The 20,482-nt window shown below is 39.5% G+C and overlaps 1 protein-coding gene across 1 annotated transcript in view; it reads right to left on the bottom strand.

The window, feature by feature from the left end:
* Positions 1-20,482, bottom strand: part of NRP1 (neuropilin 1) — a gene marked incomplete at its 5' end in the record, with an annotated part of 64,384 nt that overhangs the window by 18,677 nt on the left and 25,225 nt on the right. The window contains 5 exons of the mRNA XM_010150266.1: positions 758-862; positions 3,801-3,945; positions 8,513-8,844; positions 10,402-10,546; positions 13,362-13,517. Of these exons, the coding sequence (XP_010148568.1) occupies positions 758-862; positions 3,801-3,945; positions 8,513-8,844; positions 10,402-10,546; positions 13,362-13,517 (883 nt within the window). The remainder of the gene's footprint in view (positions 1-757; positions 863-3,800; positions 3,946-8,512; positions 8,845-10,401; positions 10,547-13,361; positions 13,518-20,482) is intronic.

Here is a 20,482-nt window from a genome sequence, read left to right as displayed (position 1 = left end):
ACAGGACTAGAGCTTTGTGGAGCAAGTGACCTCCAAGAAGAGATCAAAAACCTAGTGGTGCAGTGTCAGCTGTCTCAGAAGGACAGTGGTTCTGTGCAAAGTGGAAGAATATGATAACTAGCAAGCTTCCTCTGCTCCATATGCAGACTATGTTATGCCTCTCCCTCCTATCTTTTTGTAAGTAATGGCAGCTTGGAGAACATCAGCCCCTCTGTGGCTGTAATGCAGTGTTGATGGAGAAGCTCATGGAAATATTTCTGGCAGTATATGTGTGAGTATGCCTTGATGAAAGAAATCTGCTTTGTTTCTGTCTGGGAAAGGTTTGGGGCTGCGATTTGAGTTCTATACTAAATTTTAGGTATCGAAGCTTATACGTATCTTCAACCTAAACAATATTTCATTTTGGGTTCTTCAATCTCAGACAATAAACCTCAAAAGGTTTGTCCAGCTTTTTTCTTAATAAGAGAAAGTTTGATTAGGACACTTGATTAGACACAATTCCTGCTCAAAAAAATTGCCCTCTCTTCCAGCTAGTCACTATTATTTTCTTCAAAAATTACATAGCTGAGAAAACAATCAAAAGTATTGTGTCATATGTAAAAGGCAGATGTCTATGTTTTGACAGCACTGACAATATGCACTGCATACCAATGTCCACTTATGATGAGTGATTAAATCAGTGCAAACGTTTAGCTGGTAACTGGTGATGGATATGAGCTACAATGAAGCTGCAATGGAATGAGGATGGTTTCTGCACCTGTCAGTTGGTAGTCATCACCTGTGCCACTGTGACAGTTTGCCTGGTCATCATCGCACTCATCCACGGGTTTGCCTTCAGAAACGGTAGGGACAGCAGTAGGAGCTGAAACGAAATCCAGTTGTTCAGTTAAAACGTGCTGGAGAATCGGCGTGCAGTTGGCAGCAACATTTTGATAAGCAGCACATGCTGTCTTCATGTATTCTGAGGAAAGGAGCAACTCCACTTTGCAGGTGAGTTAGTACTTCTTTCAGTGTGATGTATCTGTTCTGCACCAGGAGGGTGCCATGAACTCTGCTCTATCTGAGCTCAAGGGCTGACCAGAGCTGGGCAGCAAGGTGACAGACTGCCTATTCACTGGCTGGTGAGTGTTTGTTGTTTCTACCGACACGGAGTGAAAGTCTGGCAAGGCAGAACAAGAGGCTTGGGGAAAGATACCTGTGATTTTATTGCAGGCCAAAGTGCCTGTGAGTGGATCTGTACAGAGAAGCAGGAGAGGTGCATGCTAAAGGCGTCGATTCTCCAGCACCCACCACATTGCTGAAGAAACCTCTCTGCAGACCACATGTAAGAAAGGAAATGTCAGAGGAGAGTCCTGGTAACAGTGGCAGGAAGGCAGTGTGATGTAGAATCACTTTGTGCTCAATGAGATCTGGAAGGAGTTTCTTTTGTTTTTGTTGCAGTTATAAATAAGACATCAGTGATGTCAGTCATCCCTCCCGGCCACCTGCCTGCTTCTCATTGGTGATGACTTTCCGGTAGCTGCTGCATAACCAGTAAAAGTCTGACCTTTGTTGTTACAGTTAAAAGCTTGAGATTTGTGCAAGGTGCCAGAAAATATATCTATACCCCAGTATCTGCAAAACATACCACATCTGGAAAATCAGAGTACAGACACTTGGTGTTATGTTTAGGTTCATGTTTTATGCTGCAAGTATATGGCTTAAGATAGCTACTCTGGGAATGCAATCCAGGCTTTTGTCTGTTCTCACCTACTGTTATTTTCATTAACAAAGTTTTACTCTCATTATAAACTATGCAGTAATGCATCCCTTTCCTGGATACTTTTTTGCTCTTCTGCTGCTCCCAGAGCCTGCTGGCCATGTAAGATCATATGCACTGACATCTCGGCCTGAAAATGTCAGGAGGGATAGTACTTTCTGAAGTAGCTATATTCTGGGATGAAATATGGCTGTTTAGGACCCCAACCTATGCTTTACAGGTACAATCTAGCCCTAGTTAAAGAAACAGATCTGTACCTATTATGAATTATGCAGAGCTTCTGTTCCCCACATCTCTTAAAAAACCCCTCTGGGAGCTCCCTCTAGCTTTCTACATCGAGTTAAGTTTCTTATCTTGATCTTTGTGCCCCTGTATAGCCTCAAGCTTGCCTGCGTCTCTGCCATCATTTCATATAAGCCCCCTGGGATGCTTTGAGCACACAAAGCTTCCCCTTGCTCATTACTGCTCGAGAGCTGATTTTCACTCCTGTCTGTGCCTACCTCCATGCTTCTTTTCTCATCTCAACTCCTTTCCTGCTCAGCACATCTCAAGTGACTTCTCTTCATTCAACTCCATCCTGAAGATACAGTTATACAACAAAGTTTTCTTATTATGCTTTTCCCACAGTTAAACGGGAATTGACCTTACCTGTCCATAGGTGACCTACAATTGAGCACTCTTCATACCTACATTATAGCAGGGAGACAAATGCAAGTAGAAGTGTCTCAGGGAAAAGTTATACTTGCTGCTGCTATTTGCCTAAAAGCAAAGGTGTTTTGCCTGGTCAGTTTACTTTTTTGGCTCCTCCATCCCAATGAGATATGTGTTCTTGTAAGTTGGTCCACAGACTTACTTCTTTACAGGAGCCTAGGTGGCCATAGGAGCTCTCTGGCCAAAGGACTTGGCCCACAGGTTGTGAGTTTACATAAGGCAGGTGCTGGGTTTTCCTTTTTCTGAGCGATCAGCACAATAGTCTGAAGGAACTAAGTATTCCCACAGGAAATGGGGACTTCCTGCAGGAACTAAGAAGTATTTCCAACCTCGCCACTTTCCGGGCCAAGTAGAAAGCACACTTATTCAATCTGGCCTTCACTAAAAAAACAACAGAGAACTCATGAGTTCTCACAGCTAATGCCTCCCACTCTTCCACCTCAGGGGAGAAATGGTGAGAAAAAAATGGAGGCAGAGCAGTAAGTTCCATTCATCTTGGGAGCCTGTTCAGCTACTTCTGTAAGAGGTATCCTACGAAACCCTGAATAACATGGTTGGTTATTTTCTGTATTGTTAAGCTGTGTGGTTTATAAGCCACGCCACTATACGATCATCCATTGGATAAAAACATGAAATTCACGTAGTGTTATTTGTAGTTATCTATGAAGTTAAATAATTACTGTTTAGATAACAAGAATCAAAGCTTGACTTCATGTCACAGTCCAAGGATAAATGTCTAAGCTTTACTTTTCTTTGTGTTTCATCTCCTACATACTTTTGGAAATTAAAGCTTGGTAACGAACAAAGAGGCCACCTCTGTCCCCCAAAAACAAACAGCACAGAGCTTGTCCAGCCAAGAAATCATTGCCAAAAATAATGTCTGGTGTGACCTTCACAACCTTTGAAGGAGCAAGGGACACAATTGCTATACCTAGTGTAAAGTTCCCTCTGCATGCTCAGAAAACATCTCTTCCAGGGTTGTATCAGGTTGTATCATGGTAACATAAAATATAAGTTCCTGTCTTTATTCTCTCCTAATGGCTTCTTGAAAGTACAATCATAAAGCTGCTTAAGGGAACAGAAAACCATGCGGTGAATATCACTGTGATTCAACAAAGGAATGGGAGAAAGAATAATATTTGTGCCTTGGGCATATTCAAATGTCTGCAGAGAAGGAACCGATTAGGACAAGAAACAGCACTAATGGCAGTCACAGAAGCGAGAGTCCGACATGCTGCCTGTACAGACACAGCAGTGTTCAGCAGTAGTCCAAGTGGAGAATGTATTTATGAAAATAATAAAGTGCATTCATCTCTAGCAGAGCAATTACCTTCGAGTTCACAGCCCAGCAGCTCCATTCGCAGCCCCAGTCCTCCATGTGTGGCTCTCTCAGGGTAGACGCGGATGAATCTTGTCGATACAGGTTCAAAAGTCCGCAGTTCAGGCGTGTCATAGTTGGTGTTGCCTTCAAAAGTCTGCAAAGCATGACAAATGCTACTTGTTAAAAAAAAAAAGCTATTTTCAACACTCATCTTTTCCCCTTCATTCCCTAGTCTTTGAATTAGGTGAGCAGTAGGACAGATTCTAACTCCTTAATAAGTGTCAGGCATTCCTCTCTTAAATAAGAATGGAAAATTCATAGTTAAGTCTTCTTGGAAAAGTAATGCATTTCATTTTTCATAAATTCAGTAGCAACCAATCCATCAGGGTCATAACAAGAGCTGAGTGTTTAATGAGACATGTTTTTAAATGACGCTCTGATCTGGGGTTTAACCGGGTGACATTTTCAACACTTCTCAGGGAAAAAAATGGCTGAGGTGAAGATCCTGTCACCTTTTAAGTGGTTACAATAATAATCCAACTATTCAAGAGAAAATTTCAATCTGATTTCCCCCAGTGACAGAGTTTCACAAGTTGTAGTTATTTCAAAAGGCATAAATTAAACTCCGGGAACAGTAGCTGCAAGAGTTCTTCCAGTGAGCCTGCTACTGAATAAGACTAAAAAAGAAAGAAAGAAAGAAGGAAAAAAAGAAAGGAAGAAAGGAAGAAAGAAAGAAAAAGAAGAAAGCTGCTTCCCGACAAAACTGCAATATAACCTAATGGGCAAGGCTGGCCAGCAAACGTACATTTCAGACAGAAATCTCTTGTCTGAGTTGCACTCTCAGTTCTTCAGCCATAGTGCAGCTCTCAATGGTATTTGTTTGATACCTTCAACTTCTCTTGTGAGTGATCTTCTGCATATAGAATAAGTTATAATTTTTACTTATAGCAACACCTTGGGTGTCTCCATGGAGATGATTGGTCCTTAGAATAAATTAACTGCACAAAGAAGCAGTCCTTGCCATGAAGAGTTTATAACCCAAGATAGGAAAAAGGACTTATTTTTGCCCTATTTTATGGTAAAAAATTACTTCGGAATATAGAGAAATATTCCAAAGTACAAGATATGAAAATGTAGATAACAAGAGGTAAAGTATTTTCAAATGTTCTTTTCTATGAATTAGTTAAATGTCAAAACATTAAACAGCATGTTGGAATGGGAGTTCAAATTTGGGATTAGAAGTGCTATTTATGATACTTCCAACTCATAGCTATGAAACCTGAAGCCTTCTTCAGGAAGAAACCACCAGATGTCCCTCATTTTGGATAAGAGCAAAACACAACCTGCAATGAACTCCTCTTATTGATCTCGGGGCAGATAACACAGGGGCCATGGGAAAAGCTGGCTGCATTTCCCAAGGCATAAAACCAGCATAGGTAAAACTCATTGTTGCTTGTATTTTTAGTGCAGTTGTAAAAGCCTTGCTTGTTTTTACTGCACACCTCTGTATTACAAAACAATGGTACACCCCTTCTGGCCATTGGTTGGAGTGTCACAAAAGCCAGTAATGATGGGCCGTTATGACCAACTAAATAGAAAAATGATATCAACATTAATGCTTCTGCTCCTGTTTCACGGGGTAGATTGTACTTCCAAGGTGGCTTCAAGGGGCACTGAGTGGCCTGGTGTTCTGCCAGTGCTTGGAAGACAGTTGTCAAGAATTCATGTGTAGATAGCCTGTCAGATCTAATTAAAATACAATTACATATTATTATATTTGAATAGCAGTAGTGCAAATGATCAGAAAAGCTACCTACCATATAAGAAAGAATGAATGCCATTTTACATGTAAAAAGTAGACAGACACATGTATCTGAGGAATCTTTGCTTCCTTTTTAATAGTAGTCTTAATAGCAACATATAATAATGAAAACTGTTTTATAAAAGACATCAGTACTGGAGTACTGACACATAGACATTAGAATTCAATAGGCATCTAGAATTATATTGAATCATAATTATATTGAATCATTGTCCTTTGTAGTGCAGAGCTGCCTGTGATTCAATTTTGACTGTTCATTTGAACGTGTACTGATATTCTTTGTGGTGGAGAAGAGAGGAGTATACAGTAAAACTTCACTTTGTGAGTGTCTTTTACACAGGCTATGTCATATATTGCTCTACTTTGTTACAAAGATAAGTTATAATAAATAATAGTTAAACAAAAGAGAAGCTAAACTGATAAGAGGAAAAAGATTCTTCCTGATATCTTTTAAAATCAAAATAAACATGGCCGAAGGTTGTTCTAAATGGCAGAATAGTCAAAAGTTTCTTGTACCAGGAAAGATGAGAGGAGGTGTAAAAACACCACAGAAAGTTATCAGTATATGAGTGGAAGGAGGAAAGAAGTATGAAAGAGAAAGATAACTTTGTGGAGTAAGCTTGAGTAAGACTATGGAAAAGATGCAAATGTATCTTGAAAATGGGGTACTGCATGGTTGTTTAAGGATTTGAGTGATGTTCACTCCTTCGAGTGCTTGAGCTAGGCTAAAGGGGGAACCTGTCTGCACATTCAAAAATAGCAGAAATTGAGTCAGCCACAGAGGAAAGAGTTACGGCAGTCTCGGAGAAAGGAGCTGCAGGCATGGATGAGAAGACGATGTTGAGAAACAAGGTGATGCTTCATCCTTTGGACATATTCTGTTGTTATGTTTAGCTTGTCATTGCTCTTTCTTTTCCTAAAATGCATTTGTTTGTTTATTGAAAGTCAAGACTTTAACCATGTGAAACGATGTGTTTCATTTCATATAACAGGGCTGTTTCTAATTTTTGTGACTCATTATAGCATGCTGTCCCATCCAGCTCCACTTACATTTAAAAATACTACATTCCAGTATTAACATTTTAAATCTCTCAGACTCACAAATCATAGGATTTATCTGATTCTCTTTAAAGAAAACTTGTGCTTTGGAAGAAAGTTTATTAAATGTCTTGAATTTTTGGGAAGGATTATAATTATGCCACAAGAGATTTGAATTCCAGCCCTCTCCATTCCATTAATCTTGAAAGTTAATTTCTGGTAGTGATGAAAGCTGAGGATGGGCTCAGTGCATTAGTTAGCAGACTAGTTTTCTTGTCAAACTGCTAACTTCTGACAATGATGGCAAGTGCTTGTATTAGAAAACAGAAAGCCATGCAGCAGACGGCGCACTGCTTTGAAAGCATATGGCATTATTTTTTTCCCTCGTTGAGCCACAGTGTAGAAATACATGTCAAAACAACATCTATTTTAGAAAGAAAATGGTTAGATCCCATTGTTGATTTACACTCTCTTCACACTTTATGATGAAGTCAAAACTCATGGTAACAAGAGAAAGGAGCTGACTGCAAAGGCTGAATTCATTTAGTTTTAATCCCCAAAACAAATGATGAAAAGTGATGAGAAGTGAGAAAATGCAGACATATTCAGTGAGATTAAAACAGGAGAGAATGAAGTCCAATATTTACCAAATGTGCCTGGAAAAGCTACATCCATGGGCCCACTCAGCTTTTCCTTTAAGGAAACACAGGTTTGTCCAATGGATGAGTCTATATAGCAAAACAGCTTTTACATCTGATTTTCAGGCTAACGCAGCTGAGATACAGAGCAACTTTCAGGATTCCCACCTGCCAAACACCACACCGATTTGCCTTTTGAGGGCACAATTTTGGTATCTCATTCCCTGATCACCCTAGTACTGCAGCCCCAGTTCCTGAACAGGACTGCGTGCCCAATGTTTTCTTCAAGCAACAGGGTAGGAAGACAAAAAAGGCTTATGTTTCACAAGGCAAAAAAGCACTTTGTGAGCGATGATAACAAAATGGGATAGAAGACCTAATTAATGGGATCTGGGTTAAATAATCTAAACAGTCATGACCTGAAAAGCCTACATTCAAAGACAAACCAAAGCAGATACTTTCCCAGAAACCTTTTTGAGCCACACACATTTTCTTTTCCTTGGCATCTAACCCAGCATGTCATCTGGCACTCCTCTGTAAATATCTTGCAGGTTCTGCTTGGACCTATGAACTGGTTGCCCTTTTTTCCCAAGCAACCTCCAAGATACTTCACTTGTGACGGTATGATAGCACTTTTCACTTAGGATGGCCTAACACTTCAAAACCAACATCACTTTCTTACAATGGAACTTGGGTCAGACCATTACAGAGAGTCTGTGAAGCTCTCAGGGCAGTCTACAGGCAGTTCAGAAATCCAACAGGTACCCCATTGAGTTAAATAACACCATTCTCATTCTACAGCTCAGGCAAGAAAGAAACAAAGGAAAAGTAATTCAGTGTCTCAAGTAAGTTCATTCACCATCAGCGGAAAAACTGCAGAGGAAAGTCTACCTTTTTGGTAGTGTTGCATATTACCACTGCAGGGGATCTTGCAGTAACCTAGGGGCCACAGAGGCACACCATCCTTGTCAGAAATCAAACCTGAGCTAGCTGCTGAATAAACAAAACCTCTGCAGCAGAGGCAAATGTCCTAAGGCCAGCTCCTACCCTCAGGCATGGGATGGTACCCACAGCATCCCTTCAGAGTTGCTGCCCTAGGAGTCCTCTTGCTTGGCTTCATCCCACCTGTGTGCCTTTTCTAAGGTCAGAGATAGAGGTGTAGAAATTTAATGCAAACTTTTTTTAAATGCAGCTTTCTTCTAGTGCAGAGCTTTCCTCCTTACCTTTATCTTTTTCTTGCTGGAATCCATGATCATTTTCCAATCTGATCCATTGTTGCTGTAGCCAATTTTGAATTTTTTCATGAATACTTTGTTTTCTCGGTGCTTTCCTCCTTGGACAATTATGCCCCTCACTTTTTTTTCTTCACCAAGGTCTATCTGAAGCCATTCGTTTGTATATGGATGAGTAGTTGGTGGCAGTGCCCAACCCGAACGGCTTGTTATGAGGCGAGCATTTTCTGGGATCCAGTTTCGATCAACTTGAGTAGATGCAGTAATCTGAGAGTCAGGAATGAGCCCAGACACCATACCCAGCATCCCAGAGCAAGGATAATCTAAAGAGAAAAAACCCCAAATAAATTAAATAGTTAATCTGAACAAGCACCAAAACAGAAACAGGACATATCAGTCAGCTCAACTATCATAAGCAATTACTTCTTTCTTTCTTATATCCAAAATAATGTCTTTGGATTTGTATATAATTTTCATTTGTTCAAATTTACACATCCTAGTTTTGGCAGGAAGTACCAAAATACCACAAGTATTTCTGGATGATGAGAACCAAAAGGATCAGAAAATCCCATTCTATTCTTGTTTTCCATTCTTCTTGCTGAGGCAAAGAGTGCACAGTCACATCTGAATTTGTGACTATGGCCCTAGAGAAAACTTCCAAAACCAGCCAAAACCTGGTTGAAGATTACTTAATTTTGGTGACATCGGAAATGGAAATTTTTTATACATTCTGTAAAATAAAATACATTGCTATACTTGAGATTTTCCTACTGTATTTCTTTCGTCTCTCAGGACACTGAAGCTAAATAGTTGCTTCTTTTATGGTTCCAGATAAATATAAACTAGAAGAAGGAAAAGCGGCTAACAAAGAATGAAGATTTCCAATATAGAATGTGACATCAGTTCTGCTGATACTACGTTTATCTAATCTGAAACAATTTCACAAAATGACCTGGAATTCTATAACATAGTAATCAGTAATCTTACCTTTCTGCTATATGGAAACCAGTCCTAAGAAACATTTTCAAGACTTAAAAATTAGTGTCAATGGACTCTATTGAGTGCTATAAAATGGTACTAGGTATTTTCTAGAAAGATCAGCTTTGTAAAAAATATCATTAACATTTTCTTTAATCTATAACTTGTTGCATTTTTACTTTATACATAAAAATGCCCCATTTTGTAGGAGTTATATAAATCTTAAAACTAGAAAAAAAGGCCTAAAAAAATCCTGCTTGTGCTGTTTTGTTGTGGGTTTGGGGTTTGGGTTTTTTTTTTTTCAAGACAGTATTTTGACAATAATGAACCCCTTTTGCTGTTACTTCAGAAAACACTTTGGACAGTTATTTTGGTAGTTATCTGTGTGATATAAAGGAGTTGCATTGCAATACGGGTCATTAATAGGATCCTGACTATATATGTCTAATAGCTTGAATAGGCTTCAGATCTAAGTGCGCCTTGCATGTTTTTTAAACCGTGTCACATATGTATGTTTGTTCCTTGGGAAACCTGCTGAGAACTACCTTCAAATGGCAGGCATGAGGACTGGAGGTTAGGAAGAAGATGGGAATTTGCAAAATATCTGTGTATCTCAGATGTTTTGCATGAAGCTATAAAATAATTGCAAGAAAAGTAATTAAACCTTATTTGTTTTTCACTTCTTAAAGCTGAACACCTAAAAGGTAATGCCATTAAGATACCACTGAATGTCTGGGTTGTCGTGTTCTGTTTTCTTTATGGGTTGGTGTTTTTTTTTTTTTTTTACATTTCTACATTCAGTCCACAATGAAATAGTGAAGGTGCATTTCACTCATAAAAATGAAATCCACAGCATAGGCACAATAAATTACCTTGGCTTTAAAGTCCTTCCCAAGACCTACCTGTTATCTTGCAGCCATAAACTTCAAATCGCAGTGATACTCCATTCTCCCAAGACACAGGTCTAATGCGCACAAACCGCGTTAAAACTGGTTTGGCAAAAGGTCTGTAAACAACCTCAGTGGGATTGCTATTCCCTTGAAACACCTTTGTGTGGAAAGAAAAAGTATATATTGGTTAGGTTTTCTCTTAAATGGTGTTTATAAATCTGTGTTTTACAGATAGTTACGATACAAGGTCTAACCAGGGTTATTTTTGGAGTGGGATGAGACAAAAGACCTACATGGGGAACTATTTCATTAAACTACTCACACAATTTTTGCAGACAAATAAGCTTTCCTTGGGAAGGAAGAAAGAAGATGTAAGGTAATGATACTAAAAAATACTTGCCAGCTGCAGAGTCCCATAACACACCATAACGCTGCAGAGCAGAGCAGGAGAGCTCAGGGCTGCCTGGAGAGCAGGAGCTCACCTGAGTGCAGCAAGGGTCTGTGTCCATGCCTCTTTGAGGGGTTTCTAAAGCCTGTAGCTACATGCAGGAATGACATACAGTGGTCTTTGCCACCCAAGGACTGTCATGTCCTGAAATAATACCTCAATGCCCCATTAGGGCAGTTTTACTCCTCATACAATTGTGGAATGATGCAAAAAGCTATGGAACCTCAGACTCAAAGGTTTGGATTTCAATTGCTTAAAAATCCTGTAGGGAGTTAGGATAAAAACATGTATTATTTTGCTGTCCTTGGGCTTAAGTGTTTTGCAGAGTGTACCATGCAAACCTTGCTCTGTTAACCTTCCATTTTTAAAACCTTTTTCACAAATGCTCAGGCTTTCTTTCTCCTTGCATACTGCTATGGAAATCTATTTAAAAACTATATATCAGGCTCTAAGATTTTCTCTGTGTCCCCTGAGGCTAACAGTCAAATTAGATGAACAATGAGACTTCCAGAAGAAGGGACAGGATTGTGCTGTGCTTTCATCCCAAGGATTCTGCAGACACGCTCCTTCCTAGCAGGGCTGAAACCTTGCAATGTTCTAGTCCAAAGAAGGTGATTCAGTTTCCTGCTTTTTCTGCACGTAGAGAGGATCAATTTCCTGTTGTTTTCCATGGACACAAACCCCTCTCCTTTTATGGGAGATTCTCCCATTTCTTACACACACTGTCTACTTTCCTGTTTGTTACTTGCAATAACTGCACTGATTTGGAGAGGAGGCCAGCAGCACACAGCTGTTAACTCATCAGATCGGTTATATCTCAAGAAATTTAACATAGGAGTTTCATTATGCAGCAAGAGATTTTAAATGGAGCTACATTTCTGTTCATCAACCTTTTTTCTTTGGAAGGACTTGCTGTAGTTTTTTCAGGTTCTGCCTCCAACAGAGGAAATGAGTCTTTTCTCCAAAGCACATCAACTCTTTATATGTGGTTAGTGCAACATTCGTGTAAGGCTGCCTTGATCTGTGGCTGCCTGCTTTTGTTGTTCCTTCAGTAGCCAAGACTCCTTAACTTTTCACTTGAATAAAGATAGTAGTAGATTTTTCTTGTCCTGATCAACAGCAAAACATTGCCAGTTTAGAAGCCTGATTATTTTATAAACCTTTTTTACAAGTAAAACAGGTTTAGGAACTATTCTGAGTAATTAAGGACAGCAACTACAATAGAAACTAACGAAAAATACACTCTTGGAGAGTTTACAAATTGAAGATGGTAATGAAAATCAAGCATGGTCTGTTTTTGAAAGAGGCATTTGTTCAGATTACTGGAACCAGAGCCAGGAAACCCTGTGTCTTGTAGCAGCCACAACGTTGACTTTGGGCAAGTCCGTTATTGTACCTTTATAGATCATTACACAGTGCCCACATTGTGGCATTTGACCTTCTAAAGTTCCTTCTCTGTAAAGCTAGGATAACACCTGTCAAAGAGAAGCTTTCAGGGTTCATTTTTCATTGTTTTACTAAGTGCTTCAAAGAAGAAAGATGTATGTGTTAAAACTGCTACCGTTTTGATTAGATAAATGTAGTGGACCTGGCATTGCACTTAGAGATGAATCAGGGACAAACCAGGAATCAAATATTTAGAGCTAGCTATGGTTACAATAGTAGAGTTTAATATTACATAGCTCTTCTGACTCCTCATACAAGAGTCACAAAAAAGCTATTTTGAAGGGAGGTACTATAAGACCTTTCCAGTTGCATCAGCCACTGTAGCCTCTGGGGATGCTGCTCCTGGGCACATCCTGAGCAAGTTGAGTAGTGAGGCACAGCCTCACTGGGACTATTCATGTGGGAGTTGGAGCAGAATTGACTTCTCAGTAATGAGCTTTATGCTCATGGTAGCGAATAATGAAGATTTTTCTTATGAGTGTCTGAATCTGTTTCATTGGGAGGTCACAGAGATCAAATCGGCTGATAAATGGAAAGGTGACAAAAATCTATAAGGATGGAAAGATATACTTAATTATCTGTCTGCCTGACCCCCATCACTGAGATGCTTGGAAGTCTAACACACTGCTAACGACTTGTTAGCACCTCTGCAAGACAGCATGGCTATGCAAAGGGAGCTGAGGCACTGACACACTGCATATCCAGAGCTTCACTGAAGATAAGGGACCTACTACTTCTTTTAAAGGTTCCCCATAATGTTTTTCTCAAGGTCACATAGAAAATCTCTGACAAACTGGGTAACAGCAGTACACTCCAGGGAAAAGACCCAAACCACTCATATTATAATGGGTACAACAGGTGGGGCAGCACCTTGAACATTTTTCAGCTGCTCTACAATTTCTATGGCCCATTACTACTGAGAAAATAGTAGCTATCTTTTGGATTTGGGATATTGTTAACCCTGATCATGCTGAGTAAACCTATGATACCTTATTCCTCTTTTTTTAACAACTGGGAGTAACCAAACAGTTCAACAGCCTATTTCTGGCTGAATAGAAGTAAAAGAGAAAAGACTTACAACAGGCTTATTTCCCTCCTTCAATGTAATCCAGTCCTCTCCATTGGAGCTGACATCTACGCGGTATGTTTTCAGATAATATTCTTTCTTTGTTTCTTTTGAGATGGCTCCTTGTGTCCCAATTCCAGAAACAAAGCGAAGAAGGCCTAGATCTACCTGTGGAAAGGAATGAATTGGGATGTGAGGACAGAACATAACAGTACAGCAGAAGTGACATCCTCTCTCTACCCCCATGTTTTACAGAGGTAATAAGGATATTATATAAAAGAAATTGCAGCATATTGTTGATAATAACATAGCCATGTTCTCCTTTTTTGTAAACAGTGTCATCACAGGAGACAAGAACATTTGCCTAATAGCCCAGGAGGGCTATTCACATGCCAGAGAATTACTATTCTCTACATGAGAGGAACCAGAGACTTCATCAGTGCAAGTGGGAACCATCAGACTGCAGAGAAGTTGCTGGAGAAGTTCCTCAAGGACCAGCCTGATGAACAATCTTACTTAATACTTTCATTAACTACCTTGCATAGATGCTAATGAAAATCACTGAGGACACAAAGCTGCAAGGCATTGTCAATACAGAGGAGAGTCATGCAGTGAGAACTCAATGACCCTGAGGACTGGAGTATTAGAAATGTGAGGAAATGTAATAGTACAATATCGAAGTCATGCACTTAGGGAATGATAAGAATTCTCCTAAACCCAGGAGCTCATCACTTGCAAACAGGAGAGGAGAAAAGAATCCTGTTGTGTATTAGTTAGTCACAAGATAATTAAGAATCACTGTGTGATTTTGTTGGGGGAAAAGGCAAATGAGTTGCTTGTACCATGTAATGTATTTGAAGAAAACAGAAAGAAGAATTAACACAAGCTCAGTAATTCTGTTCCAACTGTCAAATGTAGTGAACTTCACTCATTAGAAAATAATGGCATTTTGAACTTGCTGGAGAAATGAGTGCTATGTTGTGCACATGAATTCATGTCAGAGGCTGCCTTTTTTCTTCAGTCGTTCTCTGTCTTTCTCCTTCTCTCATGAGGTTACATTGCAGCCAAGTGGACAAATTATTTAGGTTCATCTTCCCTTCCCCCAGTTATTTATCCAGAGCTGTTTCCTCATCTAGTTCACCATGTGGCATCACTGAAGATGTGTTGGTATAGCTGGGAGGAGGATGTAGCGTGCAGGAGTGTGGCTACTCAAGTAATTTCTGCTGGCAAAAAACCCTTTGTCCTGGTGCACAAGTCCAGATAACAAATGGTTGAAACTAAGGCACGAAACTTTCTCACAGTAAAGTTGGTGACCATGGCTCTGAAACACCTGCCATTTCCTTAAAACTTTTCTTTAGCCATAACAACAAACCAATTAAAATCAAATTCATCACCCTCTTTCTCAGCAGCTAGAACCTTCTCTTTGTTTCCCAAAGCAAACCATTTAATTTCAATATAAAATGACACTATTCACAAAATATTAATCAGAGTAATTTATTCCCCTAAGTTTCAGTTGTCCAGACTTCAGTAGGAGAATAATAGGTTGAATTAAACCTTCTCAAGTGAATGTCCCATGAATGTCTCAGGCTTTTTCATTATTTCCAAAGTACGCAGGATGCAGAATATATGTGCCCAGTGTCCCACAGGCATCCTTTTTCCTGGATGTATGTCATATATCCAAAGGCGCTGGAGCAGTTAAATCAACATGCTCTGCATTCTCTCTCAAAGGGTTGAAGGAAGTGCTATTGAGTACAGACTGGCTGCTCTCTCAATGCCCATGTCATATGCAAGGCATTTTGAAGTCTTCCAACATAAGAATAGAAGCCTTGTGTGTGACAGATAGAACTAGCTTTCAGCGCAAAGCCCCTGCCGCTGCCCCAGTTTTTACGGCTGGTAAAGCTTATATGTAACATTTTAGCCCTTGTCTTTTGGGGTGAAATGTTGCAACATTTTGTTTTGTCGTGATAAAAAATTCAGTCTTAAAAAAAAAAAAAATCCCAGCACCGCCTTACAAAAACAATCAAGTGATTTAAAGTAACGAGAGAGTCTCAGATGTTAGATTGTTGCAATCTGAAAGTTAATGGGGGAATCTGGGCATCATTGCACTGAGCAATCTCAGCTTAACTTCAAATGCTCTCCAAACTGTACTCTGCTGATTGTAAAGTGTGCTGCACTGAGCTATGTCCAATACCACATTCACTTCCAGGCTGAAGTACACTTGAAAATCTGGAAGTCTGAGGGAGTGCAGAGCTAAGTTATTTAAATGATCTGCTTCTCTTACAATTTGAAACAGCTCTTCAGTTTTGAAATGATTAGGGTCCCAAGCCTGTACCGTTCCAACTGATTTGAAATTATTCTAGTAGGGGCTTTTAAATATACACTAAGTACTTCATTGTGAATAAAGTCAAGCAATGGCCTATTACAAGAGTTCTAGGTATTTGGAGCCAAGTTAAAATTTAACATCGGGGGGTTAGGAGAAGGTTTGATTATTTGATGCCTGAGCTAACAATTACAGCTACCAGTCACTGACCATTCAGGCTTGTCCCATCAAAGAAATTCAGGTGTCCAAATTTTGCACAGTCCCAAATGCCAGTATTCAATATACGTCCTTAACTTTTGTGGCAGGAAATATCCTACAGTACCTATCCCACTGCCCAGAAGTAAGTCCTAAACACACAAAGGATTTAAACATCACCTTCATGCATAAAACCTGGCAGAATTCATAAGGTAGGCAGAGATTCTTCTGCCAGAAGTTAACAGCTCACTAGGAGAGAGAGTCTGGGAAGGCCTCTGATTTATTGCCTAAAGGCTGGGAAGAGGCAACTTCATTAGCACTCCTGGCTCCAGTAACTGTGTAATACGGTACAGGAGGAGGGGAACGTCTCTTGTCGTTACGGAGAACATTTCTTCACATAGATGTGCTCTCTCTGGATCAGCAAATCTTTACGTGCTTCTTGAAAACTGGAAGTATGTCAACAGCAGTCCTCTCCTGGAGCACCCAGAGACTGATGGCTGGAGTGTTCAGCTGTGTGCCACAGCTCTAAACCCCTTGCAAAAGCAAGATGTAAACCCCTGCCTGCCACATGCGGGAGGGGGGTTTGCTCACAAGCTGGCAGAGGAAAAAAACCCAAATCCTTTCTCCATCAGTGTTTTGTGAGAAAGGAGCACTGCAAACAAAAAAGGTGGGGTTAAGCAGCAGAGAAGCAGAAGGGTTGGAGTTTTACAGTGCTAACTTCTGTCTCAGTCCAGAAGAGAGTAGAGCTGAAGGCATTTTCTTCTCTTTGACAGTTTGCTGCAGTGGCCTCTGGAAGAATTGCTCCTTTCCAGGTGCATGCAAACAGAATTGCAACACTGAGCACCCCTCTGTGGTGCCTAAGTACGTTTGTAAATCAGTCTCTAAATCTACCAATCTTCTTCTCAAAGTGAGGGGACAGAAATAAATTATGTAGAAGACTACACTGGAAACTGCATGACACATCTTAAAGGGCTGTTAAACTCACCTTCATTAATCACTTTGTGATATATTTTGTTTTCTTTCCAGTGTCTATAAAATCGCGGCTGTGGTCAGACACAGCTGCTCTGTACTATGCTATCCAGAGGAATCGTTGCAAAGGACAGCAGCTCTAGTACAGCTGTATCACCACACAGATAGGAGTTCTCATGTTTTTTGAAGACTTATGCTTATAGAGTCCAACTATCTGTGTAATTTGTACTCAGCTTAGTATGTTCTCTCCACAGTCTCCAAGTGTTAACATGACCCATTTTTCTTAGATCTAGTCTTCTCCAGCTGAGATAGTAATACAAATCTTAAATAACTAGCTTTTTGGTTTGGGCTTCTTGTCCTTTTTTGTTTCAAGAACTTGGGTTTCATGTTAAACTGTGGAGAGAGGTGGTGATGAAATACAGTACTTCTGAAGATGAACATCAAATGCATTTCCCTGCAATTATTTGACATTTAACTTTCTGCACATATGATAAACAAACACCTGACGTTTATTTTAGATGATGCAAGTGATTTTGTAAGTTATTGCATGCTATATGGCTGTGATCCGAGATAGACAGCTGTCTCCAAACCTGAAATCATGGCATTTCATTTCCATGACCAGTTTTAGCCTTGACTCACTGCAGTATGTTGCTAGTTCTTTTTTCAAATGTTGTTCACTTTCATTCAGTTTAAAAAGCATACCTCTTCTGGAAAATGAATCTTAGGGCCTTATCCAAAAACGCAGCCTTTGATAATTGCCTGCATTGCAATGTGACTACCTTTATTGGTAAGTACAAGACTGGGAGCAGACTTGCCAATAGGAATTGGCCCTTTACTTACAAGAAATGAGGAACATCTCAAGTGTGTATTTTTTTCTAGGAGAGAAATGTTCATGTAAAAAAACCCCTAGTTGTTCCTACTACAACAGTCAATTTCTTTCCCGTGAAAACATACTGCAAGGTGTTAGCTGTTTCTACATATGAATTACTTCCTCTCTATTTATTCTGCAGTGTCTTTTAGCATCCAGGAAAAATATTTTTATTGCTGTCTTATGTCTCCAAAAAATGTGGGTGGGTGGCACATTTTTAAGACACAGATATGCAAGGAGTGGCATACGTATTTTATTAGGGACCAGTTAAGGAGAAGGAAAAAGAATAACATTTAGCTCTGCACAATCTATCATGTAGCAAATCTTAGCAAACTGCTGGGTAAGGAACAACATACAACACGCACAACTTGAAATGAATATTGCTGCTTCCTGTTGTCATACATAACCATGTAATTGTATGGAAGACCTTATTTCCAGAATGAAAATCTGCCTTGCTAAATAAAATACAGTCATTGAGGGAGCTGTAGCAAGGGAGCAGTTTTACCAGCTTTTAACACTCCTACTGTAGGTCTGTTCAACAGACTGAGAAAATAAAGGACAAAGTGCTGGAGTTTGATTAACAACAGGAAGCTTTTTGTTGTGGGCATCTCTTGTGGCTTGAAAAGCTGTGTAATCCATCACTTGACACAACATACCAAAGTAAATATTTTTAGAGAACTGTGTCATTTCCCTAGATAGCGTACAGTGCTCTGGGTCAGATTAACTGTGTGATGCTTCACTGTTCTTCTGTCAAATATTTAATTAAGCAAGAGTTGATCTTTTTCATTAGGTGTTGCTGTTGATTGGACCAATCATGCTCTCCCATGATATAAATACAAATTCTTTGTTTATCGAGCTTTAAGTAAAGAAGAATATAATGGCACAGACTCCAGTAGAAATTCTGAAAATAGTTTCATTAATTTGGTTGGAAAATTACTTGGAAAAGACTTTGCCCTTGAAATGAGTAGTCATTACAAGAGCACAACTGCTTGATTAATGATAGGGTGTAAATGTTCATTCTGGGTTTAAGTGAAAATAGTTACAGCTGTAAACCATCTCAGATCTTTGTGCAAAATTCTCAGTGATATTTGTGGCAGCTCCATAAAGAAAGTGAGGAGAAAATATTGCTGTTACTAAGATCTCTCCTGAGTCACTGAAGACTTTCTCATTGACCTTGACAGCAACATCCTGAAAGCCCCAGAAGAGAAAGCAGCTAATCACATGCTCAACTTCTGGTCTGTGCCTAACAACTGTCCTCAGTCAGTATGCTTTACTGAACTGATGCTTATGTGACTTGGCAAAAATGGGGGAGCATGAAAGAGAAGATGAGCAAACATTCATGCCAAAGAAATAGGAATTCTTGGCAGCAAAAAGGAAATGAACTTTCTTTAGCGGTTGACATATTCCTCACAGTCTTCACCTTCTACACAAGGCTTTTCTGCAGCAGAAAAAATGTAAGTGTAAAGATTCCTGCCATGGAAAAGAAAGAATAGACTCAAAGGATGCTATCACATTGGGATACTGATGCTGGGATTGCAGTACTGAGTACAGTAATTTATTTTAGAGGCAAATCAGGCAGTTTCTACAAGAGAAAATTTAAGATAATGATGAAAAAGAATGACTGATGGACATAAGAGAACTTAGTTCTCATTATGGGGTTGGTTTGAGAAGGAAAAGATTCAGAGAGTGTAAGAAAAATGAAATCCAGAAACAAAAAGGAAAAAGAAAAGAAAAAATGAAAGAAAAGGCCTCTGTGTCTCTGACAGAGAAAAGATAATGCTTGTGTGGGCTGTGTTGCATCTGGATTCATGGCACATTCTCCCACTCTTATGTTAATTTTTTTTTTTTTTGCATAAATCAGAAGCAACTAATTAAAAAAGAAATATTTAATTCTGACATGTTCTTTGAACTGGTGTTCCATCTGGTTCTGTTTGAATAGTAAAATCTGCTGTAGTTGTAAAAATTGGCAAGCAGCACTCTGGTAAAGAGAAACAAAAGAGACTCAGTACAGCAGGTTAATACACTAGCATTTCAACTTGAGACATTTCCAGAATTCAGCAAACCAAATCGTTCCAGTATGGAAACTATAAAGATCAAATGTGAAAGAGAAATGTTGCGAGTGGGATGGGAGAAGCATTGCCACTGGTACACATTAGCTCTGTGTGATATTTTTAGTGTGAGTCTTTGAAGGAGTTTGGTTTAAAAGCGAGGGCAATGCAACACTCCCCTGAAACGGACTCACTGTATTGTATGAAATGCATCCAGTGCAGTGCACATGCAGTGATAGGGAACAATCCTTCTGCTATTCATTTGCAAGCTCCACCTTACACATTCATGTGGGGCTCTGATGTAACATGATCGTTATTCAGAAGACTGAGAAAAAAACGTCTTCTTAATTTATTTTTTTACTTGAAAACTACTTAAAAACTGAACACCAAGATACAATAAACTCTGATAACAAAGGGGGGAAAATGTAATCGTATTGGGATTTCTATAGACTCTGGGATCTAAGTAATCAGCATCTTATGCCATTCGAACCCTCCCTGTACCAGTGAAGAGAGAGGCTGATTAACTCCCAGTGCTTTAGAAAAAGATTGTTTTACATCTTGCAGGAGCATATCTTGCTGTTAAATATTACTTCTTTAAAATGAAAACCTTTGCTTTGGCACTACATTAACTTGCAAATGGATAACCTAAGACATGTACAATGACTTGGTCAAAAAAGGAGGAATGTGAATGGCCCCTTTCTGCAGCTAAGATACTTAGGAACCCTTGCTGAGC

The sequence above is a fragment of the Eurypyga helias genome, unplaced genomic scaffold, assembly GCF_000690775.1.
Source record: "Eurypyga helias isolate BGI_N326 unplaced genomic scaffold, ASM69077v1 scaffold25074, whole genome shotgun sequence".
Classification (NCBI taxonomy): domain Eukaryota; kingdom Metazoa; phylum Chordata; class Aves; order Eurypygiformes; family Eurypygidae; genus Eurypyga; species Eurypyga helias.
This window is presented reverse-complemented; position numbering and strand designations above follow the sequence as displayed.